Source organism: Parasteatoda tepidariorum, chromosome 10, assembly GCF_982258835.1.
Source record: "Parasteatoda tepidariorum strain Cologne lab strain chromosome 10, Ptep-v5.0, whole genome shotgun sequence".
Lineage (NCBI taxonomy): Eukaryota > Metazoa > Arthropoda > Arachnida > Araneae > Theridiidae > Parasteatoda > Parasteatoda tepidariorum.
In genome coordinates this window covers 53,567,277-53,590,747 of record NC_141764.1, presented here as the reverse complement: position 1 = coordinate 53,590,747, position 23,471 = coordinate 53,567,277, and the positions used below count along the sequence as shown (strand labels likewise).

Genomic DNA, 23,471 nt, shown 5'->3' with positions numbered 1-23,471 from the left:
TGAAAATCACAACTGGCTGTTGACACCACTAATTATTAACTGTTAACTGTATAAAAAAATAGCCAATAGAAAAATACGTAATCGTAAATTTTCATGGTAAGCTTTATTTTTAAATAAAATTTTTTGAAATTTTCGTTTGTTGCAAGATATTTCGCATAAGAACGCGTACCCCCGCTAAACTGTTCCCGTACCCCTGGGGGTACGCGTACCACACTTTGGGAAACACTGCTCTAGTGTGACGTAAATGAACGGCAACGACTAAAAAGTCTATATTTAACATTTTTATATTGGTGTTAGCGTAAAGAGATTTTTTAAAAACTCATGTTTTTCTGAAAATACATTTAAAGTAGGTAATTGCTAATATCAGCAAGCGAAAAAACTACTACAACTTCGATTCTAAAGATCGGAAAACAAAAATTTAAAATGATTTATAAAGCTAATGGACAAAAGTTCAAATATAGACAACAGAAAGAAAAAAAGAAAAATTGTCATCAAAATGTTTGATTTTTTCATCTAGTCGGATACCTTAACGTAAACCTGAATTTATATTTTGAGATTATTTGCATAATCTTGAAAAACATAAATGCAACGGCGTTTTATCAGGAAAAAGAAGAAGCAAACACTCAGAAATATCGATACGATGATGAAGCTTAAAATCAGTACCTTAAACCAAAATAATCTTATTGGAGTAACATTTACAACCTTATTAAGGTGTTAATCAAACAAATTTATAAATTTGTTAACTAAACTAACCAAAGATTAAACTAAACCAAAGAGTCATATTATTGTGTAATCGAGTTAAACAAAAACTTAATTTGCACGTTTTAAGCTACCGTCATACTTTGTGCAGCGGGGGCTACTTTGTGCAAATTCGAATTTGGCATTTTTCAAGTGCTGCTATTCAGTATTATGTTTATTTCACGTTAAAAATGTGATGAATTTGAAGATAGAAGTCTCTTCTATTACTACAAACATTTTTTCGAATTTTAAAACAATATCAGAGTGTGTTTCGTTCATCCAATGTCAACAATTCTCCAATCCATGTTCATCCAATGTCAACAACAAAAAGTGTGCGTGGAAACTTTAGCTGTGAAATGCAAAGACGTTGATAAAACAATTGTCGTAAATGCAAAAATTTTTTATTTATACATTAATAAACAATTATATCACGTTAGCGTTAAAAAAAATTTAAAATTAATAACAAATAAACGGAAAATGAAAAAAAATGCACTGTGGGGCTACTTTGTGCAAAGTTTCAATTGTTTTTTTTTTTTTTTTCGACAGAAAAATTGTCAGACGTTATAAAAAAAATACCTCGAACAGGAAATTACCTTGATTACACTTTAGAAAAGTTGCAACAATGTTTGCAAGCAGTTGCTGGTGGAATGTCGATTGCAGAAGCTTCTCGGAAGTACAAAATCTACAGAAATCCTATCTCTAATAAAATTCACAAGAAATACGTGAAACGTGCTGGTAAACTATTCTTTTTCTTCTAATGAATTAATCAAACGATTTAACACATAAAAATATATTTTATAGGACATCGGGTGATTTTGACAGAAACTGAAGAGCAAGTTCTGTCGTGTTCATTCAAGCATGTTATGTTCAAATTTATCAATATTATAAATGTTAATGAATATGTAATAATTATTATTTTTGAAACATCATTCATTTCAATGTTAAAAAAAGTATATGGTTTCCTTTTGTTTAAACTCAAATGTTTTGAAATAAACATTCTTTTTAAGAAAAAATTCTTCAAAAAAAATGGTATTTTAATGCTGAAAATTATTTTCAAACTAATATCTTTACATATCTTGATGTTTTTGTCTTTAAAAATGTCAACAATTAACCTTTTTAACAATTTTATATCAATATTTTATTAAAAACATGATTATTAAACTGAATTCCTATCGCTGCACAAAGTAGCCCCAATTGGGGGCTACTTTGTGCAAAGTATGTTTTGACTTATTATTCGTAAATATTACATACAAATAATGCCAATATTGATCAAATTCACTCGTCTGAGTACAGTTATGAATATAATATCGATAAATTTTACTAAAGTTTGAATTAACATAGTTTTTTTTACATGTCAAAGTTCAAAAACTGAGAAATCCTACACAAAGTAGCCCCGAATGACGGTAGTTCAACTTAGTATCATAATAAGAATTCAGCCAAATAGAATTATGTACCTTCTAGAATATCAAGCTTACTCAAACATCGCCTCGTAGACTTAATACATAGTCTAGTCACGATAATGTGACCTTCTGTTAAAACTCAGAACAAAGACCTTTCGCAGAGCAGACTGTAGCGAGACGAGTCGGAAAAGATTCAGTTCTTGAATGTGTTATCTGGGATGTTGTGTCATGCCAATTCTAGTGTCGTCCCTTGCTACGCTAAGTTTCGCAGTTGAGAATCCATAGCTAAACAATTCGATCGAGGTGGTCCAATAGATTCTCGATTGGTTTTAAGCCCAAGAAGTTTGGAAGACAGGGAATAAGAGTAATCTCATTCGGATGTTCTTCGCATTACGCAGATACACTGCGAGCAGTATGATACGTTGTCCTTCTGATAGATGCAATCACTTTGAGGCAAAAAAATTTGCATATAGGAAAGGACGGGTTCCGCAAAGTCTGATGCGTACTTTTGTTGATATATCGCCCCTTCCCCAATAATGAGTACACCCAGATAATACCACGAAAACATTCCCCTGACAATAATGTTCTCTCCTCCAGCTTAGACCCTTCCGGCGATTGTTGTAGGGCGTTTACTTTTATACGTTCCATGCCTATACGCTAATGTCCATCCGTATGATGAAACAGAAAACGTGATGCATCGGAAATAACTACTTGAAGCCACTCAGTGAACGTTCCGTCGCAGTATTGGCGTTCAAATTCCAGTCTACGTCACCGATGAACAACAGTCAGCATAGGTGTGTAGGGTAGACGCAAGCATGATTTATTTTATTTTATTTTAATTTTTAAAGTTTTCGACTTAGTACATTGAAATATTAAATCATTAAATCAAATTGGAAAAGGCAGCTGAAGGCAGCTGAAACCAAATTTGTTTTATATAAAATAGAAATAAGACATATATAAAATCTTTACAATTAAAATATAAATGAAAATATAAATATGAAGATATAAATGTGTGTTTGCAAAACAGTACTTCATCAGGAGACATTTATGGTTAAGAACATTTTATTATTAAACCTACCGTTAGAGTTACACCATAAGGTAAGGGTCACGAAATCAGATAGTTTAGCGCAATTGTTGTACGTATTTTAAAGGAACCGCAACGCAAAGGATTCCTAAAGTAAAATTTATGAGAAAATTCATCAAAAAAATATTGAAGATTCAATTTAAATTTTTATTAATCTTGATATTTTTTTTTGTTCATTTACGTCGCACTAGAGCTGCACAATGGGCTATTGGCGACGGTCTAGGAAACATTCCTGAGGATGATCCGAAGACATGCCATCACAATTTTGATCCTCCGCAGAGGGGATGGCACCCCCGCTTCGGTAGCCCGACGACCTGCACGCGAAGTCGAGCACTTTACGGTAGAACAGTTTAACGAGGACCAATACCGCACACCCTCGGTCCCTACGCAGACTGATCCAAGTGGTCATCCACTCAGTGGACTGATCCACTGACCACAGCCAGTGATGCTTGACTTCGGTGATCTGTTGGGAACCGTGTCTTAACAATCAGTCCACTGCGGGACATTAATCTTAATAATATTTTCTATAAAATTGCACAAATGAAAAGTTGCTGAAAAAGAGCAAATACTCGTACTTGTTCTATTCACTTCTAGTGTAAAAGTCCCGCAGTGGACTGATCGTAACGACACGGTTCCCAGTAGAGCACAGAAGTCAAGCATCACTGGCTGCGTCAGTAAGTGGGTGGGTTAAAACTTTGATCAGTTTGAGTAGGGACCGAGGGTGCGCGGTATCGTTCCTCGTTAAACTGTTCTACCGTGAAGCGCTCAACTTCACTCGCAGGTTGTCGAACTACCAAAGCAGGAGAGCCATCCCCTCTGCAGAGGATCAAAATTGCAATGGCATATCTTCGGATCATCCTCAAGGATGCTTCCCAGACCGTCGCCAATAGCCCATTGTGCAGGTCTAGTGCGACGTAAATGAACTACAACTACAACATAAGCACCTTTTGTTTTTTTAAAATCTCATTATTTAAAGAAAAGAAAAAACAGAGCAAAATAGCAAAAATTTGTTACACAATGTAAGTCATTAAGCAGGGTAATTCATCCAACATATTCTCATTTTTTGTGTTTAAATTAGCTTCTATTCTCTACAGCATATTTATCCACAAAAGGGCCATTCTCACTATATGCAATTCCTACACAGCTGATCATTTAAGAATGAGAGTAATGGTAGGTAGGAACTTTATTTACGTCGCACTAGAGCTGCACAATGGGCTATTGGCGATGGTCTGGGAAACATCCCTGAGGATGATCTGAAGACATGCCATCGCAATTTTGATCCTCTGCTGAGGCGATGGCTCCCCTGCTTTGGTGGCCCGACGACCTGCGTGCGAAGTCGAGCACTTTACGGTAGAAAAGTTTAACAAGGACCGATACTGCTACGCAGACTGATCAACGTGGTCACCGACCCGCTTACTGACCACAGTCAGCGATGCTCGACTTCTGTGTTCTACTGGCAACAGTGTCTTTGCGATCATTCAGTCCACTGCGGGACGAGCGTAATTGGAAGTGTTTAGCTGACGACCAATCCATTCGGCTATTGTGGTTCCTTATTTGATTTTACTATAGTAACATAACTTAGGGGCCTCCCTGACAGATCGGTATCACCCGCCAAACGCTCTGTTAAGCGTGGAGGTGGCGGGTTCGAATCCCGCCGTAACCCTGGATGTATTCTTTGTGATGTCCTTCTCTGACAAAGGCTTATAAGTCTTAATTGAGCACATAACCCAATAAACCAAACCAGTAAACAGAACTTTAAACGTACAGAAATAAGCCTATTATTTACCGAACTGCGCGATTGCAATATCGAAAGCCGCGAGTCACAAAAATGACTTAAATTCGTTGTTTATTATTTTCTTTTTTCATTATTTTCGCTTTCAAATTTGTTAATTTTCTTTGTCTAAAAAGTTCGTAATGGAAATTATTGACGAAACATGCGCAGTTACGGAGCAATCTCCTGTAATTATCAAAAAGGAGAAAGATGGTAAGATAAACTTGTATGTTTTATTCGAGTCTAATATTTATTTCAGGAGGTTTTACATTAAAATATGTAATTGATTACATTACTTTCCCTTTTTATATAACATGAAATGGGATTTTATGGTACTAGGAATACAATACATAATGATTCTGATTCTAAACTGGGGATAGAGGGAAAATAATAATTCTTTTTGCGAAACTGGGGATTGAGGGAAAATAATAATTATTTTTTCAAAAAAATAATTTTTTTTGTCTTGAATTTTAGCCTTAGTTCTTATATGTTTAGAAACTAAAATGTGTTATTCTTAAATATGAATTATTTTGGCGGTAAATTTTAAAACTAAAAAAAGGCAAGCGAGCAGTTTTTTAACTTTCTAACAATAAAAAAAAATTAAAAGAAATTGTGTAGTGTGTCTACCACTACAAATGTACAATTCCAAGTCAATAGCATAAAAGACGTGTTAACTCGATTCTATCTTGAAGTACCTTTAAATAGATGAAGGTTAGCATAACATCTTCTCCACATTGGTGACCTGGATCACCATTGTGGGGAAGATGTTATCAGCTGTGCTCCAAATAACAATATGACCCAAATAACATAGAGTCATGGAATCTTGCCCTCGGGAAAACAAATGCAGGAGGAACAGTATTTCCTAAAGCATTGGTAATCATGCTTTACAGAAACTATCTGCCCCACCCAGTGTTTTCACTACAGCGCGAGAACGCGAGAATCTCACATAGTTTTTTATATTCTCGCATTAAAAAATGATTACCGCGAGAAATTCGCGCATTCTATAAACCAATTTCAAAATTCACGAATTTCTCGCATCTATTTTTAACAACAATGCAGCTTTAACAACAATGCTTAAGCTTTTAAAAAAAATTTATTATTATTGAAAAAAATTTTACAAACATGCTTCCTTGAACACATTCACATGTTTTTCAAAACTTTTAGAATAATGCTTTACTGAAAAGGTTGAGTATAACAACCATAATTAATGGGCTTTTTGCAGACTAATGACTTCTGCAAGATTTCTTTTTAAGAAATAATAAGCCCGGGGCACTTTTCAACACTGTTGAAAGGTGCCTCCTAAGCTCTGTTCAAATCTGCCCCTGGTACAGACATTTTCGTTAAAGTATAATCAACCACCTTAGAAAAAGATTTATTACTAATAAATAATACAGTTAGAAGCAGAATTAAATAAACTAGTAGATGAATAAATGTCACTTACCTTATTAAAAGATTAATGGTAGATAAACAGTTTTAAAATCAAAACTGTGTTTTTACTTTTGAAATGTTATAACTTGCTCCATAGAGTAACACGACAGCGATAAAAAGAAAGTGCTTAAAACTAAATGTTAACATTTATGCATAATTAAAGCTTATTCGCTGGCATATTGGCCAATCATTAAGCAATATTAGAAGGCAGAAATTCTAGTTGTTGAAATGTACCCCCCTCTCCACCCACACCAATCAAACATCTGCATATTATTTTTTCGAACTTTTCGTGATTAAAATCAATTTGGTCCTTGGCGATTGTAGTTGGTGTTACAGATCATGAAATGGAAATATGCCCATTTCTACATCCGGAATTTTAATCGTAAATGATTTTCCTGATTTATGAAAATTTATTTGTAAAACAGAAACAGATATGAATTTTCTTATGCTTATTATGTTGTTTTTCAAATGAATTTTTGGTTAACAGATATGGGATCGCTCATTATCACAGGTACAGTTTGTTCCTCCCAACATACAAAATTTGCAACTCTACCATATAATAAAGCATATAATTCTCTATTAAAGGAAATTCATCTTCAAGAAATTTAGATGTTAAAGCAAATGAAGACGTTTCAGATTCTGATCAATCAATTACTTGGGAGGTTGTTGAGAAAAAGATTGAATGCATAGACTTGGTATGTTATATTTTATTTATTATCTTTCAATTGAAGTGCTATTTTTGTGTTTCTTCATAATAAAAAATATAGAGTGCCTCAAAAGTGTTACAAAGAGGCAGAGCACATCATAAAGATTGAGAATTGCTTTAGTAATACCCGTATCATTGCATTTTGTTAGTGATTTGCATCTCGTAAATACAGCGGTGATTAGCATTTGCAACTGTCACATGGGTAGGCAATCAAGTCATTTGCATTTGGTCCCATCTTCTTAGATTGTTCTGCTGAAATTTTGTTTTTTCAAATTTCATAACCTTGTTTTCTATTCTATAATACTTATTAAAAGAGAAAATAGACAGTCTCAACTTTTCTGTTAGTGTAACTAGCAGGGGCAGATCCAGAAATTTTTCCTTGGGGTGTTAGACTCAGACCCCCCCCACAATTAATTTTCTTATAAAAAAATTTATTTATTTATTTATTTTAAGAAAAAAAAGAACTGGGGTTTTTAATGCTAGTCTTTTCATTTATTTTTTTTTTCATAATGAACAATAGAACAATGCATAAATAATTCAAGTATTCAAAATCTTTAAATAATAAATGTAATACGTTTTTTAGAAACTTTGGCAAATCTGTCAATGATTTTTTCAACATCCAAATCAATCAGTGAAGAACATAATTAGATGGAGAAAAAAAGTCGATTTTTCCAACCTACCTAGGTGTATATGCCCCCTTAAATAATTTTAAATATTTTTTTTCTTTTGTAAACCATTAAAAAAATTATTATCCCCCCCCCCCCCCCGCTGGATCTGCCACTGGTAACTAGAAGGAAAAAACAAAAACTCATTTTATTCTGTAATTTTGATTAAAAAATCTAATTTATAGAATTAGAAAATAAGATTTTTTTTAAACTTTTTTGCTGAACTCACTTCTAAACGCCACAATTTAAAAGTTAAAAACCTGTAGTTTTTTTTTCTTTTTACAGAAAGGAAATTTAAAAAGAAAAAAAAAAATTCGAAAAAAATTTGTTTTTCATTTATTTTAACAATTTACACTTTGGTGAAAATGTCTCAAACATCAGGTTTGATGTTATACATCAAATTGATGAAAATGTTGATGAATATATTGATGAAAATGTTGATTCTTGCGGTTTGTGTTTATCTGCCTAGTGATACAAATGAAGATTGCAAACTTTACCACAAATATTTACTGAAGAACTCAAAATCTTCAAAATAATGAAGAAGTTCCAATATTCATGTGAACTTACAAAGAATGATTAGCAATTTGTTGTAAATGTCGATAATTTGTTATTTGTGCTAAGAAAAATATACGTTCAAACCAAATTTTCCTAACATTTTAATAAATTTTTTTTTTTTTGTAAATTTGTTCCTTTTTAAATTCATTATTTTATTTTATTTAATTTTAGCAAAAAGCAATTTAGCCTCCTGCTGATATGTTGTGAATAGTTACAACTATTCAAAATATTTTTAATGACTATTTTGATTGAACTTTGACATCCTCTCTATAATTGCTATGACTTTTGTTCAGTAGTTAGTTATGTTCATGTGCTAATACATAAGTATTTTTAACAATTGTAATATTGCATTTTAAAAGTATTGTTTTTGTATATTCTTTTTTTATGCTGATTTATAAATTGAAATCGGAAATTTGATTATTTTTTAACTGTGATTTAATTATAAATAAATAATTTTTTCAATTATTATATTTTTTATTTTAGATATCTGATGAAGAAAAAGGAGAAGGTGAGATTGGTAGAACTGTATTTTATTTTCATTAATATCATTATTTTGATGAATTATCTTTTTTATATTCAATCAGTTATATTTGGCTTGATAGACATATCACTTATCTGATAATTGTATATTAAGAAGTTTGCTTGAAATTGAAATGAATGAGGATTGCTCTTCTATTACTATTCATTTTATTATATTTTTCTGTTGAGAAACACTAATTTACAAAATTTATTTTCTCATTATATTGTTCATCATTATTCTATTATCAAGATAAATGTTTCTCAATCTTTTCACTCTTAGAGAACCTTTATAACTCTCTAAGCTATATATCTCTCAAAAGTCTCTTTATAAACTTTCTAAGCAATATCAATTCTTATGGGAACTGAATCTCCAAGTTTTAATGAAATCCTGTTGCAATATTTTTATTAGTGATCTTTAATGGGAACAAAAAAAAAATTCTTTTAGATGTTTGTTTCAAAGTAAAGAAAAAGAGCTATTTAAATTAAATTATTTGATTTTTCATAGATTGTTTTTTTTATTTATTTTGCTTCCAATTATTTTGATTAGAAATCCACAAAGTAACAGGAAAAAACCAGGAACAGTTAGGAAATTTGTTCCCTTTTCAATAGAATTTTATAAAAACGCCCTCTAGTTCTTTTATTGGAACACAAAAATACTTTCCCTTTTACCTGCTGTTGTTCCACTCCAGTGACCTTGATAGGGACATAAAAAATTTGCATTTGTCAATTTTCTACTCGTGTACACAATCAGGGGACTGTCCAGACATTTTGTGAAAGGTCAGTTTTTGTAAAATTGTGAAAAAATTACTAGTAATTTGTGAATACAAAATAAACGTTAAGTCACATTCTTTCAACCAGTGTCCTGCTTTTGTGCAAATAGGGTCCTGTTTTTACAAAAAACTTTTTCAATTAGTTTTTAAATTGTAATGACGTACAAAATTATGCTCAACACTGTAAAATTATAGTTAGAAAAAATTACAATTTAAAAAATAAACATCAATTGCTGCTACTAAATTAGAGATGCGACAGGCAAATATTTGGTATTTAGCCTATACTGCTGAACGCATAATATTAATTTCGGATGAATAAAGGAAGAAGTGTCTGCCGATAACAAAACTTAGTTTGTTTACATCCATCTTTCTTCCCCCCCCCCTCTCTAGCAAGAGTTTATTCTATTAACAAAACAATAATGAAGATAAACAAACTTGTGAAGGGTCCGATTAAAGGATAAATTATTTCGTGAAGGGTCCGATTTTATGCAAAGATATTTTGTGAAGGGTCCGATTTTATGCAAAGATATTTTGTGAAGGGTCCATTTTTATGAAAAGATATTTTGTGAAGGGTCCGTTTTTATGAAAAGATATTTTTCTGAAGGGTCCATTCAATTTTTCTAAACAGACCCCTGACGATATTTTTTTCTTATTCAAAAACCGAAAATATAACAATTTCTGCACTAATGGATCTTTTTTTTTATCTGCGATTCATATTCACACAATTGAAAAATTATTGACTTAGTTACATATTCACGTGACCTAAGAGTATGCACTATCATACAAGATAGATTTAAAAACCTAGTATTTTTAATTGAATAACTTAAAAATCACACATTCACAATCACACATTAAAAATCACAGTTTTAAATTCCAGTATCCAATTTTTATCCACCAATTACATCATTTTTTTAAAACTACACTTCATATTTCCATGATTTGAAAATTATACATTGTGATTTGTATTAATGTTATATAAAATTTCGCATCACCATTTATCCTCACTTGATTTAGAAGCCAATCATTGTGATTCGAATTATTCAAAAAAACACCCATTGCAATTTAAGAATTTGTATTCACGCAATTTTCAAATCTAATATTGCTATTCTTCCAAAATTAAAACACCCCGATTTGTATTACCTCAAATAAAAAGTCATATATTGCGATTAACTTTTGCATAGTTTAAAAATTACAAAGTGCGGTTAATATTTACATAATTTAAATATCAAACTTATCATTTCGTATTCATGTGATTTATTTCAAGGTTAACAATTGCTAGTTCTATGGATAAAAAGCTATGAAGAGCCAGTTTTGTATTCATCTGTACTTTTTTTTTTCTGTTTAAAAAATATCATTCTTGGCCAATCTCATCCCTGAAAAGGCTAAATTAGTTCTATTTGTAGCATTGTCCAAATGAATAAAGCTATGGTTTTTAAATTGAATACCCCAGTTTTCATTATTGGTTTTTAATTTATTTTTTATGAGCTAAGTAAAAGTAAGTTAAACTTCTCGTTATTGCCCATCGGAATGTTTATTTGAAAAAGCTTATATTTATTATTTTGCTAGGATTAAATAAATGCTATGATATATTACAATCAGGGTTTAAGCTGAGTCTAAAAATTCATTAGCAAAAAAGCTAAAATCTGAAAAAAAGTTTTAGCAAAATGCTAAAATGCCATTAGGCTTATAAAATTACTTTATATCAAACAAGTACTGTAAGTTATGTGACAAAGAATAGCTTAATGTACAAGAATATCAAAAAGAATACCTATAACAAAAAAAAACACATTTATTATTTATCAAAACATTTTGATTTATAATTAACAATCTTCCTTTCTTTCATGTTTGCCCATTTTACAAATGCTTCTTGAAAGTTAAATGCACTTTCAGGGCCCTCAATATTAATCATTAATAATCTAGCCATTTTTGTTGATCGCTATGCTTCATCTCGTTTGATCACGTTTTTTTCGTGAACGTGGTTCTTCTTGCGAAAGATATTTAGATTTTTTCTCCTTCTTGTTTGATCAAGTTTTTTTCATGGATGTTAGCGTCATGGTTTTTCGCGGAAGCTTTTTTTTAAAATGGAATTTAGTAAAATCCTTTAGCAAAAATGCGAAAATGCTTTGTTGAATTTTAGCATTTTTGAGGGGTCTTTTCGCATTTTGCGAAAAAAGCTACCGTAGCGGAAACCCTGATTACAATACATATAAATTATTATAAATGTACAGGTGAGATGCTGTATTTACATGTTATTACATAGTGTTAGTTCAAAATGCTTATCTTGCTGTTCCTATATTTGCTTCTAACAAGTTGACATCTATGCAATCATAATCATGTGATTAAAAAATTTGAATAAAAAGAAATAATACACTGCATTAAATAAATTTATCTCTCATGATCAATCATCTTTTACTGTTTATTGTATCAGAGTTCTGTCTGGGGTAGAGATGCATAACCTTTTTGAGTACAGTAGGTTGTCCAATGAAGGGTCATATGTTTAAGTATTTTGTCATTTTGATGAGAATTATGGCAATTTTTATATAAACATTAAATGTTTTAAACATTAAAAATATTTTCCAGTTATCTTAGTCAATAATTTGCATAAAATTGAATGCTTTTAAATATTAAAATTCATTTGATAATAAAATTATAAAGTAACTGAATTTAGTAATTTTATAACAATACTCCTTTTAAGTAAGGTATCTGCCGTTATAGGCATTACATATTTCCTAATTTAAAATTTCTTTAATCTCATAAATTATTTTTTTTAATAATTCTTAATTCAATTATTTAACTTTTATTACATTTTAAACAAAGCAAATATGAATATTTTATTCTCTTCTGAACAATCACTAACTTTTAATTCAATGCAAAATCAAATTATTAGCTAACTTTTTAATTCAATACAAATTTATAACTTATTAATTTACTGCTGCAACAAAATTGAGCATCAAAATCTATTTTTAACTCTTTAAGCTATTTTATTTCTTTTACCACAAAAATGTTTCAGTTGCAGGGTTATATTAATTTGCGCGGTCTTTTTGGTAACTAAGCTGAAGCCAAAATATTATCCATAGTGCATAGCTTTTTTAAAAAGTACTTAAAGATGCTTTTTTTCAACTTTTGTTATTTAAAGGCCCTTATTAATGTAGTAGTTATTTAAAAGCCTTAATAGTTTATTTTCAATTTAAAAGCCCTTAAAGGTGCTTTTTCATTGGGTGTTTTTAAAAAATGCTTAATTTCCTTCATCAAAAATGAAATTTTTTTTCATTACCATGTCGATTTTCGCCACATATTATGCAAAAGCGTGCTTTTCTCATTCTTCTATTCAGCGTTTTCAAAATTCATTTCTGTGTACGGTAGATCCATAGCGTATGAAAGCGCCGATAATTTTACATGTTTGATGGAAATACTTGTGGGTCCATATGTGCGTCTACTGAGCTGGATTCAGTGAGATTATTGCCTTCTCATGTGCTTCTGTCTGCTGTATTTTGCAAGATATTCTCAATTTCAGACTTCATTTTCCACCCTCTGATATCGAACCGGAAAATCTCTCGATCATTTTATAACGGCTAATATAATCAAGAAAAGAGTTCTTTGTCAGAAACTAGTTATTTTCTCATGATCCTGTATAGTCTTTGAAAATTATTTTGTTAATGTATATAGTACTTAAAAATATTTTTTGAGTGCTTAAAAGGTGCTTATTTTTTGTTGAACGATTTGACTACGCACCCTGTTATTGTGAAGTTGGCTGAATTGGCTTTTCTTTCGGCAGTGTCCTTTTTCCATAATGTGCCTATAATGGATTTCTCCTGTGCTACAAAGCATTGATTGCATACCACTTTTAATATGGCTTTTGACTAAACAAGTCATGGGGGGGTTATCTCTCATGGCCTGTAATTATCCATATTATTATGCATAATTTATTATTTCACTCAGAAAGTCGTTTGGATAAAATATTCTTTTAATTTTGTATCTCGAGCTCTGCAACTGCTAATGAATCAGATATTTATTGTGATAATGATCCAATTTTTATCATAAGCTGTCATTTTTATGATCCTGTTTTCATCATCATCTGCAATTAGCCCTCTATACTAACCACACCATTATAAGGTGTAATAAAGTAATTAGTATACTGACCTGCAGAAATTTAAAAAGCTAGAAATTTATTTAAAATGGCAAATGCGCTATCGTTAATTTGCAACCCACACTAGCCAGAAAATAATTTTAAAAAGCTATAACTTTTATAAGAAAAAATGGCATAAGGATTTCGTTAGGAAAAATGACAATTTTGTTTGTTTTAATTAAAAAGTATTTGAATTCATTTGCTTCTGGCTAAATGATAGTATTGAAAAATATTTTGAAGATAGTTAAAAGTCAAAAAAATATTATTAATAGACTTTGAAAGCCAAATGTTAGTCAGCATCCAAAATAAATTGTACTTTATTAAACTAGATATGATTCTATATCTTCTTTTTATTATAACAGAATAGAACTTAAAAATCAATCCTTTTAGATGAAGGGAAATCTCTAAAAAAAGATATCTTGCATGAGAATGTACAAATTAAGGAATCTTCATTTCCACTACCGACTACAGCACCTGCCACAACTGTCTCCTCGAAATCTTCCTCATGCAGTTCTCTTAGTGAAAAACAGACATTAGACAATTTTATGACAAGTAAGTATGGATTTAATTAATCATTTGCTTCATACCATAATATTATAAATAAAAAATTTAAAAGTAATATAATACAGTCCCATGTCCGGACTTGTCGGAACATTGGCAAGTACGTTAAATGGATTTTTACGAAAAATTCTTAAAGGTAAATAACATCAAAACATGCACTATTCAATGTAAAAATAGCAAATGGACTATGATTAATGTCTAGTTTATGCATAAAGGTTTTCTTGTATTTTTAATGAAATTTAAATTAAGCTTGTTTAGTATGATGGAAAATATGTAAAACTAAGTGTGAAAGGAAGGTAATTTGAACTTCTTTTTTCGTAAATAAAGTCCCTTTTTTTGCCTTATATTGAGAAGAATTAGCAGCATGGGTTTTCAGAAAAAAATCAAATTATGAAAGTAAATTAATTCGATTTAATTATAAAAAGTAATCATCGGAAAATTGTAGATTTGTTAATGATAACTTCTGTAATTTAAAGATCGATGAACCTTGACTGCTGTTGTTCTTTCAAACTCTTTTAGTATCCAGCATTATTAATATCCATATTTTAGTCTTCTCCCCTATTTTTTTTTTAACTGCTCTTGTTCTTATAACAGCAATTTTATTGTACTTATTATTACAAAATTAATTATTAGTTATCAGAGAAGCAGCAAAAAGAAATAAATAAATAAAAAATTTACTATATGTATATTTTTTGCGCTTTTTGTAAACAAGTGTCAGGATAAAAACTTTGTACTACAGCTTTCTAAGCTCTTTAACTTATTTCTTAAATTTGTTCAAAAATTACTCTGTTCATAAGTCTTTTTCTGTAAAATAGCAGAAACAATAAAAATCCTGTATGTAGGAATGCATCCGTTACTTAACAGAACAGTTTGAGGTAAGCATTTAAAAAGATAACTTTTTAAAGTTTTATTACACATTGTTTGTAAACTTTCACATCATAATGAAATTAAAGAATAATGTATTATCTTTTTAGCTACCTAGCTAATTTAGCAAATGTATACAAAAATTTCCTTGCTAGTGTTTTTCTCCTTTAAATAACAACTACAAAATTTATTTCATTACTAACTTTCTTAAGTTACTTTCCTAACTTTATAAAATTTATTTATAACTTGGTATTTCCTTGAAAATCGGAGGTATTTCCTTGAAAATCGGAAATCTAGAGAATTTTTTGTGCTTGGGAAAAGCAAAAAAGAATCAATTTCAAATTCGAAGTAAGATGCAGAAATTTGCCTGTTGTATTATTATTGTGCTTAAAAAACATTTATTTTAAAAATTGTGCTAAATCAGCTAAAGATGATTGAATTAATGTGATTTACAATGAAATCATCTTTGATCAACCATGTCACGAAGTAATTAATCTAATGGCCCGGCTGTTGTACTGTTAAAAAAATCTATTGCAATTATTACTGAATACTAATTAATTGCCGAGTTCGAAATTATGATAAAATTGGTGTAAATAAAGGGTAGCTGTAAAAACAAATAATGCAAATATGCAATTAAAAATAAAATCATGTACCAAACATGTAAAATTATAAAACAAAAATGTAATCAGTTTGAATATCTGTGACTAATCAAATCTGTATCAATTTGAAAGTATCCCTGTATCAGTGTAAACAAGAAACTAATTACCCAGATTACTAAATACTCCCAAGTTCTGCTAGATCTGATTTCGAGCAATCATTTTGCCCATATAAATACTTTCAAGAAAGATCCAAGTAGCTACATTTGTATTGATGTATTTGTTCCTCTTTTATAGTCCAAAGTTAATATGAATCCAAATGAATACAAGATTCTTTTAAAAATATTAAAATTTAATGAAATGTTAAAATTTAAAAAAAATAATTTGAATGTTTTTATGTATAAAAAATTATATAACTATTTTCACTAATTATGGCAACATTTCTTTAAAACAGATATTAGGATTAGCTATGACGTTGAATTTTTGAAGGAGTTGCAAAATTCTCCACTTGCTCAAACTGATCCAAAGAATTTGCCAATTATTCCTAGCTTTACTAGTCGTAAGAAGCGAAAGAAAAGATCCAATATCAAACATATTGTGGAGAATACTGGTACATATATAGTTTATTTTTGTATCCTTACTTTTTTCCCTGAAAATTATTGAAAATTTATGTTTTTAATTTTACAGCAAAAGGGTACCTATTAAACATTCATATCTGCTTCTTTGTACAATTTATATATGTTCAGTTTATTGCTAAAAGTTTCTTTGGAAAATATTTGCTGGAGAAATATTTGGCTAGCTGGAGAAATGATTAAGGGATAATCAATGGAAAATACTGATGTTGCCAGTGCTATCAAATCTTATGGCTTCATGCGGCATGGACATATTATTTGTGTCAAAAACTCATACCCCTTCAAAAGGTTAGCCTTTGCAAGTGTACAAGGTACGAGAAAAAGAGGGGAACCCCGCACAAGGTGTGTTGATTGAAACAAGGCAGACCTTAATATGAAGGTCAATTGTTGGCTGTTCATATTGTGTGATCAGATCTACTGATGGAAGTGCATTGGGGCTACCATGGCTGGCAAATGGCTGTAGTGCACCTGAAAAAGAATATTGCTAATCAAAGTCTTAAAGCTGTTCCTCAAATTCAAGATATGCACAAAAAAAACCAGGCTTTTTTTGAAAAAGCCAAACCCACTTTCATTTTTTATCAAGCTTAGTACTCCTGGCAATTGACCTCAAAAAAGGACCTTACAAGAAAAAATTTGTGGAAGTTTTTTTTTTTTGTACATATTATGTGTTTTTTGTGGACACATATTATGTGTTTTTTGTGGACACATATTATGTGTTTTTTGTGGAGTGATGGACACAAATCTAGATTTTGCAACCGAAAAATAATTAGATACCAAAGGCAGCATTTATTTTTATGTAGCCTTATTTCTTAATTCTACAACTCCATGCAGAATTTAAACACCTGAAGTACTTCTGAATAAGGCTTTTTATTAGAAGAACCTAATTATAAATTTTTCAGATATACAATATTTTAGTTATGCATTCTAAGACTTGTCTCAGGTGGGCTCGTTAATACAATTCTTTTAAATTTCTATTATGCTTGAATTCTACAATCATCCTACTATAGTGAAAATTAAAGTTAAATAACAGAAATTATAAAAAAATAAATACAATACTGGGGGTAAAGAAGATATGTCTTCATCAGATTACACGATTATGTCCGCAAAAAATTTTAAAAGGCTTTCTTAATGTTCTCAATAGTTTTTGTTTAAAGATATGAAATAGATTCTCTTCATCTTTAGGTATGTTAACAGAATGAAAATGGGCTGTTTATTATTACTTTAAAATTTAATAAGGAAATTGTTTTCAATAATAAAGAAAAAAGTTTCCCGTTCATGTAAGTTCATTTGAATTCGCTACTTGCTTTATAGATTTCGTTTTGTGTCTTGTTCTGTTTTTATGTGATATTTATTACTTAATGTGATCTTTATTCACTTTTTATTTCTTTTTTTTTTTTAGTGCTTATCACACTATTATATTGATATATTTTGCTTTGGCTACATTGATACGATATCAGAAAGTTCTCCTTTTTGCAGATATAATTGCATGAGCTGATGTAGAGATTACATCTTTTTCTTCCTGGATTTTTATTCATGTATTTTTAAAAAATTTTTTACATTTTATTTTAACAATTTTTCTTTGTTCGGGGCTGGAGCGTTCAGTAGTAATACGCAAATAAGAATAAAAGTAATTCATTTCCTTTGCCCGGAAAACATTTTATTTCTCATTTTACATACCAAATAGCAGTTTAGAATATTTATAAGGTAATTGTAAATAGTTAGTTTATTTTAAACTAGATACAATTGGCAAAATAGGCACTTTTATGACCGTTTTATTGAAAAATAACCAATCGTTAAGTGGTTAATCTTTATTTTCCATGTTTTCTCTATATTTTTAACTTATTATATAAGCTCTATATACTTGCAGCCTATTCACAGTAAATAAAATTTATTAATTTTCTTTGTTTTTTTTCTATTTACTCTTACGTTTTAATTGGCAAAATAGGCACTTTTATGACCGTTTTATTGAAAAATAACCAATCGTTAAGGGGTTAATCTTTATTTTCCATGTTTTCTCTATATTTTTAACTTATTATATAAGCTCTATATACTTGCAGCCTATTCACAGTAAATAAAATTTATTAATTTTCTTTGTTTTTTTTCTATTACTCTTATAGTCTTTATTGTACTATATATATAAAAATCATAACTTTTATAGTTTAATTTGTTTTATAGGAAGTTCAGCTTATTCAGCAATTTTTGGTATAGCAATCTAAAATTTCATATTTTTCCAATCATTAAATACTATTTTTTTAAACTTATTATTAAATTCTTTTTTTTAACTGTTTATTATTCAATATGTTTCTATTTTTCAGAAAAGAAGCTGCCACCAAAAAGTAATGTGGTCTGTGAATTATGTGGAGCACTATTAGGTTCAAAGAAAGCTCGACGTTCACATAACAGAATGCACAATAAAGAAAAACAAAAGCTTAAACAGTTAAAAGAATGTACTGCCAATGAAAAATCCAGTTTACTAAACATATCAAGTAATTTGCATAATTCATCTGTGGATAGTAACTCCCATTCTCGCATCCAAACTAGTTTAAATGTAAATTTAAAAAGTGATGAAAAATCCAGTTTACTAAACATATCAAGTAATTTGCATAATTCATCTGTGGATAGTAACTCCCATTCTCGCATCCAAACTAGTTTAAATGTAAATTTAAAAAGTGACCCTTCTAAAAAAGAAACTCCAGCTACTAGACTTCGTTTTTGTGAAGTATGTCAAGCCAGTTTTAAAAATAGAAAACAATTAAATAGTCATCTCTACATTACTGGTCACTGTAAACAATCTTATAAATTGTTTGATAAAGAACGTGAAGTGGAAAAATTTCATAGTCGGGTGAGACAGTATCCTAGTGATCCACCATTAATTCAACCTTTTGTATCTGTTCCCCTTTACAATATGTTGGATAGTAATTTTGTAGGCGATCCTCGCGACTATAGGCTTCTTGGAGATCATTTCAGAAGTAGTCAATTGGATAATCGGGTAACTGATCGTTTTGGTTTATTACATAATCCACATCATATTGGTCCATTAGGTAGTTCACGTAATAAACACTATGCTGATTCATTTAATTATCATTCAAGAAATCTTGTTTCACATTCAAATAAACCACCGACAGGCACCAACCAACGAGAGTCTCATGTAACAAATAAAGGTAGAATTCATAAATGTTTAGTTTGTTCAGAGATGTTTAGTGATAAAAAACAATTTCTTAATCATAAAAAAGTTCATAAAAAAGAAAAGAAAGAAAATCAACAAAAAAAGAAGGAAATGGAACAATTTTTTAGTGGAAAATGTAGGGAGGAGATCATGGAAAGGCATATTGCTAAATTTATTTCGAATATCAGACGCCAAGTTGAACATCATAAGTTAGATGTTTCCCTGGATAATTTCATGGCATCTAAGAAATTGAAATTGTCTTGTGATGATAAAGAGAGGGGAATTTCTAATTCAACCACTGATAAGATCAGTGGTAGTGAGAAAGTAAAGCATGTTGAATCCTGTTCTCTAAACACTATACAAGAATCCAGAAAAGATTCATTCATATCTGAAACTTATAAAAGCAGTGAATCATATAATACTGTAAAAAATAACATTAGCGATCAGCAAATGGATGCTAAATTAATTTGTTTTATAGATACTTCAAAAGAATCTACTAAAATAGAAAGAAATGCATTTGTAACTGATAAAGATAAGAGTAATGACACGTGTATTTTAGGGGGAAATGATAATAATAAACAGCCATTAGATGCTAAGTTAAACCGATGTATAGACTTATCAAACGAATCCAATAGAAGAGAAAAAAATTCATTTATAAAAGAAACAGATCGGAACAGTAAAACACGTGGAGTTGTAAAAAAATTCTACGGCAAAAAATCGATAGATTCTGGATCAAAATGTTCTGTGAACACTTCAAACAACTTCAGAGAAGTAGGAAAAGAATCTTTTATAGTGGAAACAGATAAAATTGGTGAAACCACCTGTTCCATGGGAAAAAATAATAATGAACAACCAGTAGAATGTACAATTAACTCTTTAGAACCAAATATGGATGAAAACAGCTACAATATACATACATTAGATGATACAAACTTGAAACAAAATATGGATAAAAACAGCAATAATATACAGACACTAAATGATACATTAAACTCTTTGGAACAAAATATGGATGAAAACAGCTACAATATACATACATTAGATGATACAAACTTGAAACAAAATATGGATAAAAACAGCAATAATATACAGACACTAAATGATACATTAAACTCTTTGGAACAAAATATAGATGAAAACAGCTACAATATACATACATTAGATGATACAAACTTGAAACAAAATATGGATAAAAACAGCAATAATATACAGACACTAAATGATACATTAAACTCTTTGGAACAAAATATGGGTGAAAACAGCTACAATATACATACATTAGATGATACAAACTTGAAACAAAATATGGATAAAAACAGCAATAATATACAGACACTAAATGATACATTAAACTCTTTGGAACAAAATATGGATGAAAATATCAATAATATACATATTCTAGAAGATATGTTAAACTCTTTGGAACAGAAGAAAAGTATATTGGCTACAAAACAAACCTCACCAAGATCCAAAAAAAGAAAAGCATCTTCTGAAAACAGTGTAACTTTTGATGTTCTAAATAATAGTAAAAAACCGAAAACAGAGCTATTAAATGTAAATCTTGCAGATTCTGTCCAAAAGGAAAGCAAACAAAATATCATTGGTAGCCTGAATTCTACCGTCAAAAATAAATTTAATAGTTTAAAAGAAGAAACCATACTTATTAGTTCTAAAATTAATAAAGCAATAAAAGAAACTCAGCCCAATGAAGCGTTTGGAAAATCTATGTTAGTGTCAGATCCTTTTCATGATTTACCTTGGAAATAAGTTTCTACTTCAAGAGGTTATTGTGCAAGCAAATGAAAAAAAAAAAATTTAAAGTTCCTTGATTATTTTCTAAAACATGCAATGTTCTTTGTAGTGATATTTTTTTTTGTTGAGAATTTGCCATTACATTGTTACATTGATTATATTTATTTGTAAATTTAGCTGTTGATAATTTCATTAGAAATGCAATAAATCTTTGTTATGTAGGATGTTTTTTCTTTACAGATTTTAATTAAAATTTGATAGCATTCTAAACTAAAGATTTTTGCAGTTTTTCTTAAAAGCCTAAATATTTTTATTATTAATCATCAAATAATTTTGAGATAATATTAATTATCTAAAATATTCAAAGTGTCCCAAAATTCACACAAGAAATTATTTTGATAAAAAATTTAGATTTTTATTCAAAATGAAGAATTGTTTAGTGATTTAAAAAGCATATATTGCATAATGTCACCATATAGGGAGCCAGCATATCAGTATGCTCTTTTGAGCATATTTTCAATTACTCTTTTTATAAATGTGGCTGGATTTTGTCGATATGGTACTCCATTTCACCCTACAAAGCAGAAGTGGTTGTAGGCTTGTTGGAATATATCTTGGACACCGAAAAAACTGAACAGCGTCGAATGACATGATTAGAGCCTCTAACACTAGTCCTCAAACAGGAAATTACATGATCAGAAGATGGCACAACATTGCTCAGCAACGAAAGTGCTTTGATCTTTCATGTAGTACTCCATTTTCAATAACCCTGAATTTTCCGATGTCTTTTTTTCCCATTGGCAACTTTTTATAGCACAATTCAAATCTGACTGGAATTTTGGGACATTTTTTTAATTCACTAGCTATAAGTACTTGTAGAATACTAATAAATTTTTCACAAACTTTTAAAAAGATTAATTAAGTGTAGGAATATTATTAATTTCTCTAAATTTCTAATTTAATATTTGGATTTTTTACAAATTACTCCAAATATTATTATTATTGTTGTTAAATAAATAATCGGACAAACAAATAAATTTCATTTCATTTCAAACCGTAAAAACAAATGAATTTCATTTTATTTGTTTTTACAGTTTCTTTAACTTTTTTCTAATTTCTGTATTTAAAGGATATAATCTCATCTTATCGTTTAATCTAGTTTAAAAGGAGCATTTTAAGCAAATTTTTTTGTGCTTTAATTTTTTTTAGCTCAAAGTTTTTTATTGTGCATATAATCACTGCATCATTCTGCAATTAATATCTTAACTCTAATTTGCTCATTCTCTATATAATTATCTCTAATTTTCTACAATATTCACAGTATAATCCTAAAATATGTTACAATTTTAGTTTATTTTTTAATAGGTAAACTGCTGAATTTGACAAAAAATTTCAGTTTAAAGCAGTTTTTTTATTGCTTATGAAACTCGGAATTCTGAAATAAATAACATTGCATTTTAAAATAGTAAGAAAAGGGATGAAAGAAAATTCACATCAATGTAGAGTGATAGAAAGAATTCAAATATCAACCAAAAAATTAAAAATATCCACAAAAGTAAGCGATAAAATCTTTAAAAGAATGGTAATGAAAAAAATTAAATATTAGCAAAAAATACAGGAATTCTGTTCTGATTTCTGTATATGAGGTTTTGATTATTGTATCAAACTACTTGTAATAAGATAAGATGATTTTTCCAAATTCATTGTTTGTTTTGATTTTTTTCAAACATGTTTTTAGGCTTAAATATATGTTTATACAGTCATATATCTGCCACTGCTTTGCTTTAAAAGAATGAAGTTGATTTTTTTTTTTGCATAGTTAAAATGATTGGGAAATTCAAACATTCCTCCTTGTGTTTCCAGATAAGAAGATATGTATTGTTTCAAACAACTTGTATTGTTATAAGATGATTTTTAGAAATTTATTGTTTATATTTCCCATTTGTTTATGCTTATTTATATGTATCTCTCAAGTCACCTTGCTGTAAAAGAATGCTATTGCATTTTAAAGTGAATGAGCAAGTCATTTTACTCATTTATAATGGCTGGAAAATTGTATACATTTTGTTCATGTTTCCAGATAAGAGGTTTTGTACTCTATCAAATTACTTGCATTGTTGTAAGATGAATTTTGGAAA

The 23,471-nt window shown here is 29.6% G+C and overlaps 1 protein-coding gene across 1 annotated transcript; it reads left to right on the top strand.

The window, feature by feature from the left end:
• The first annotated feature begins 4,942 nt into the window (after positions 1–4,942).
• On the top strand, positions 4,943–22,877 carry LOC107451931 (uncharacterized). The gene is made up of 6 exons (XM_016068173.5): positions 4,943–5,206; positions 7,007–7,116; positions 8,831–8,855; positions 14,153–14,314; positions 16,238–16,393; positions 18,731–22,877. The coding sequence occupies exons 1-6, from the start codon at positions 5,137–5,139 to the stop codon at positions 21,346–21,348; spliced, it is 3,141 nt and encodes a 1,046-aa protein (XP_015923659.3). The 5' UTR covers positions 4,943–5,136; the 3' UTR covers positions 21,349–22,877.
• Positions 22,878–23,471: the final 594 nt, after the last annotated feature.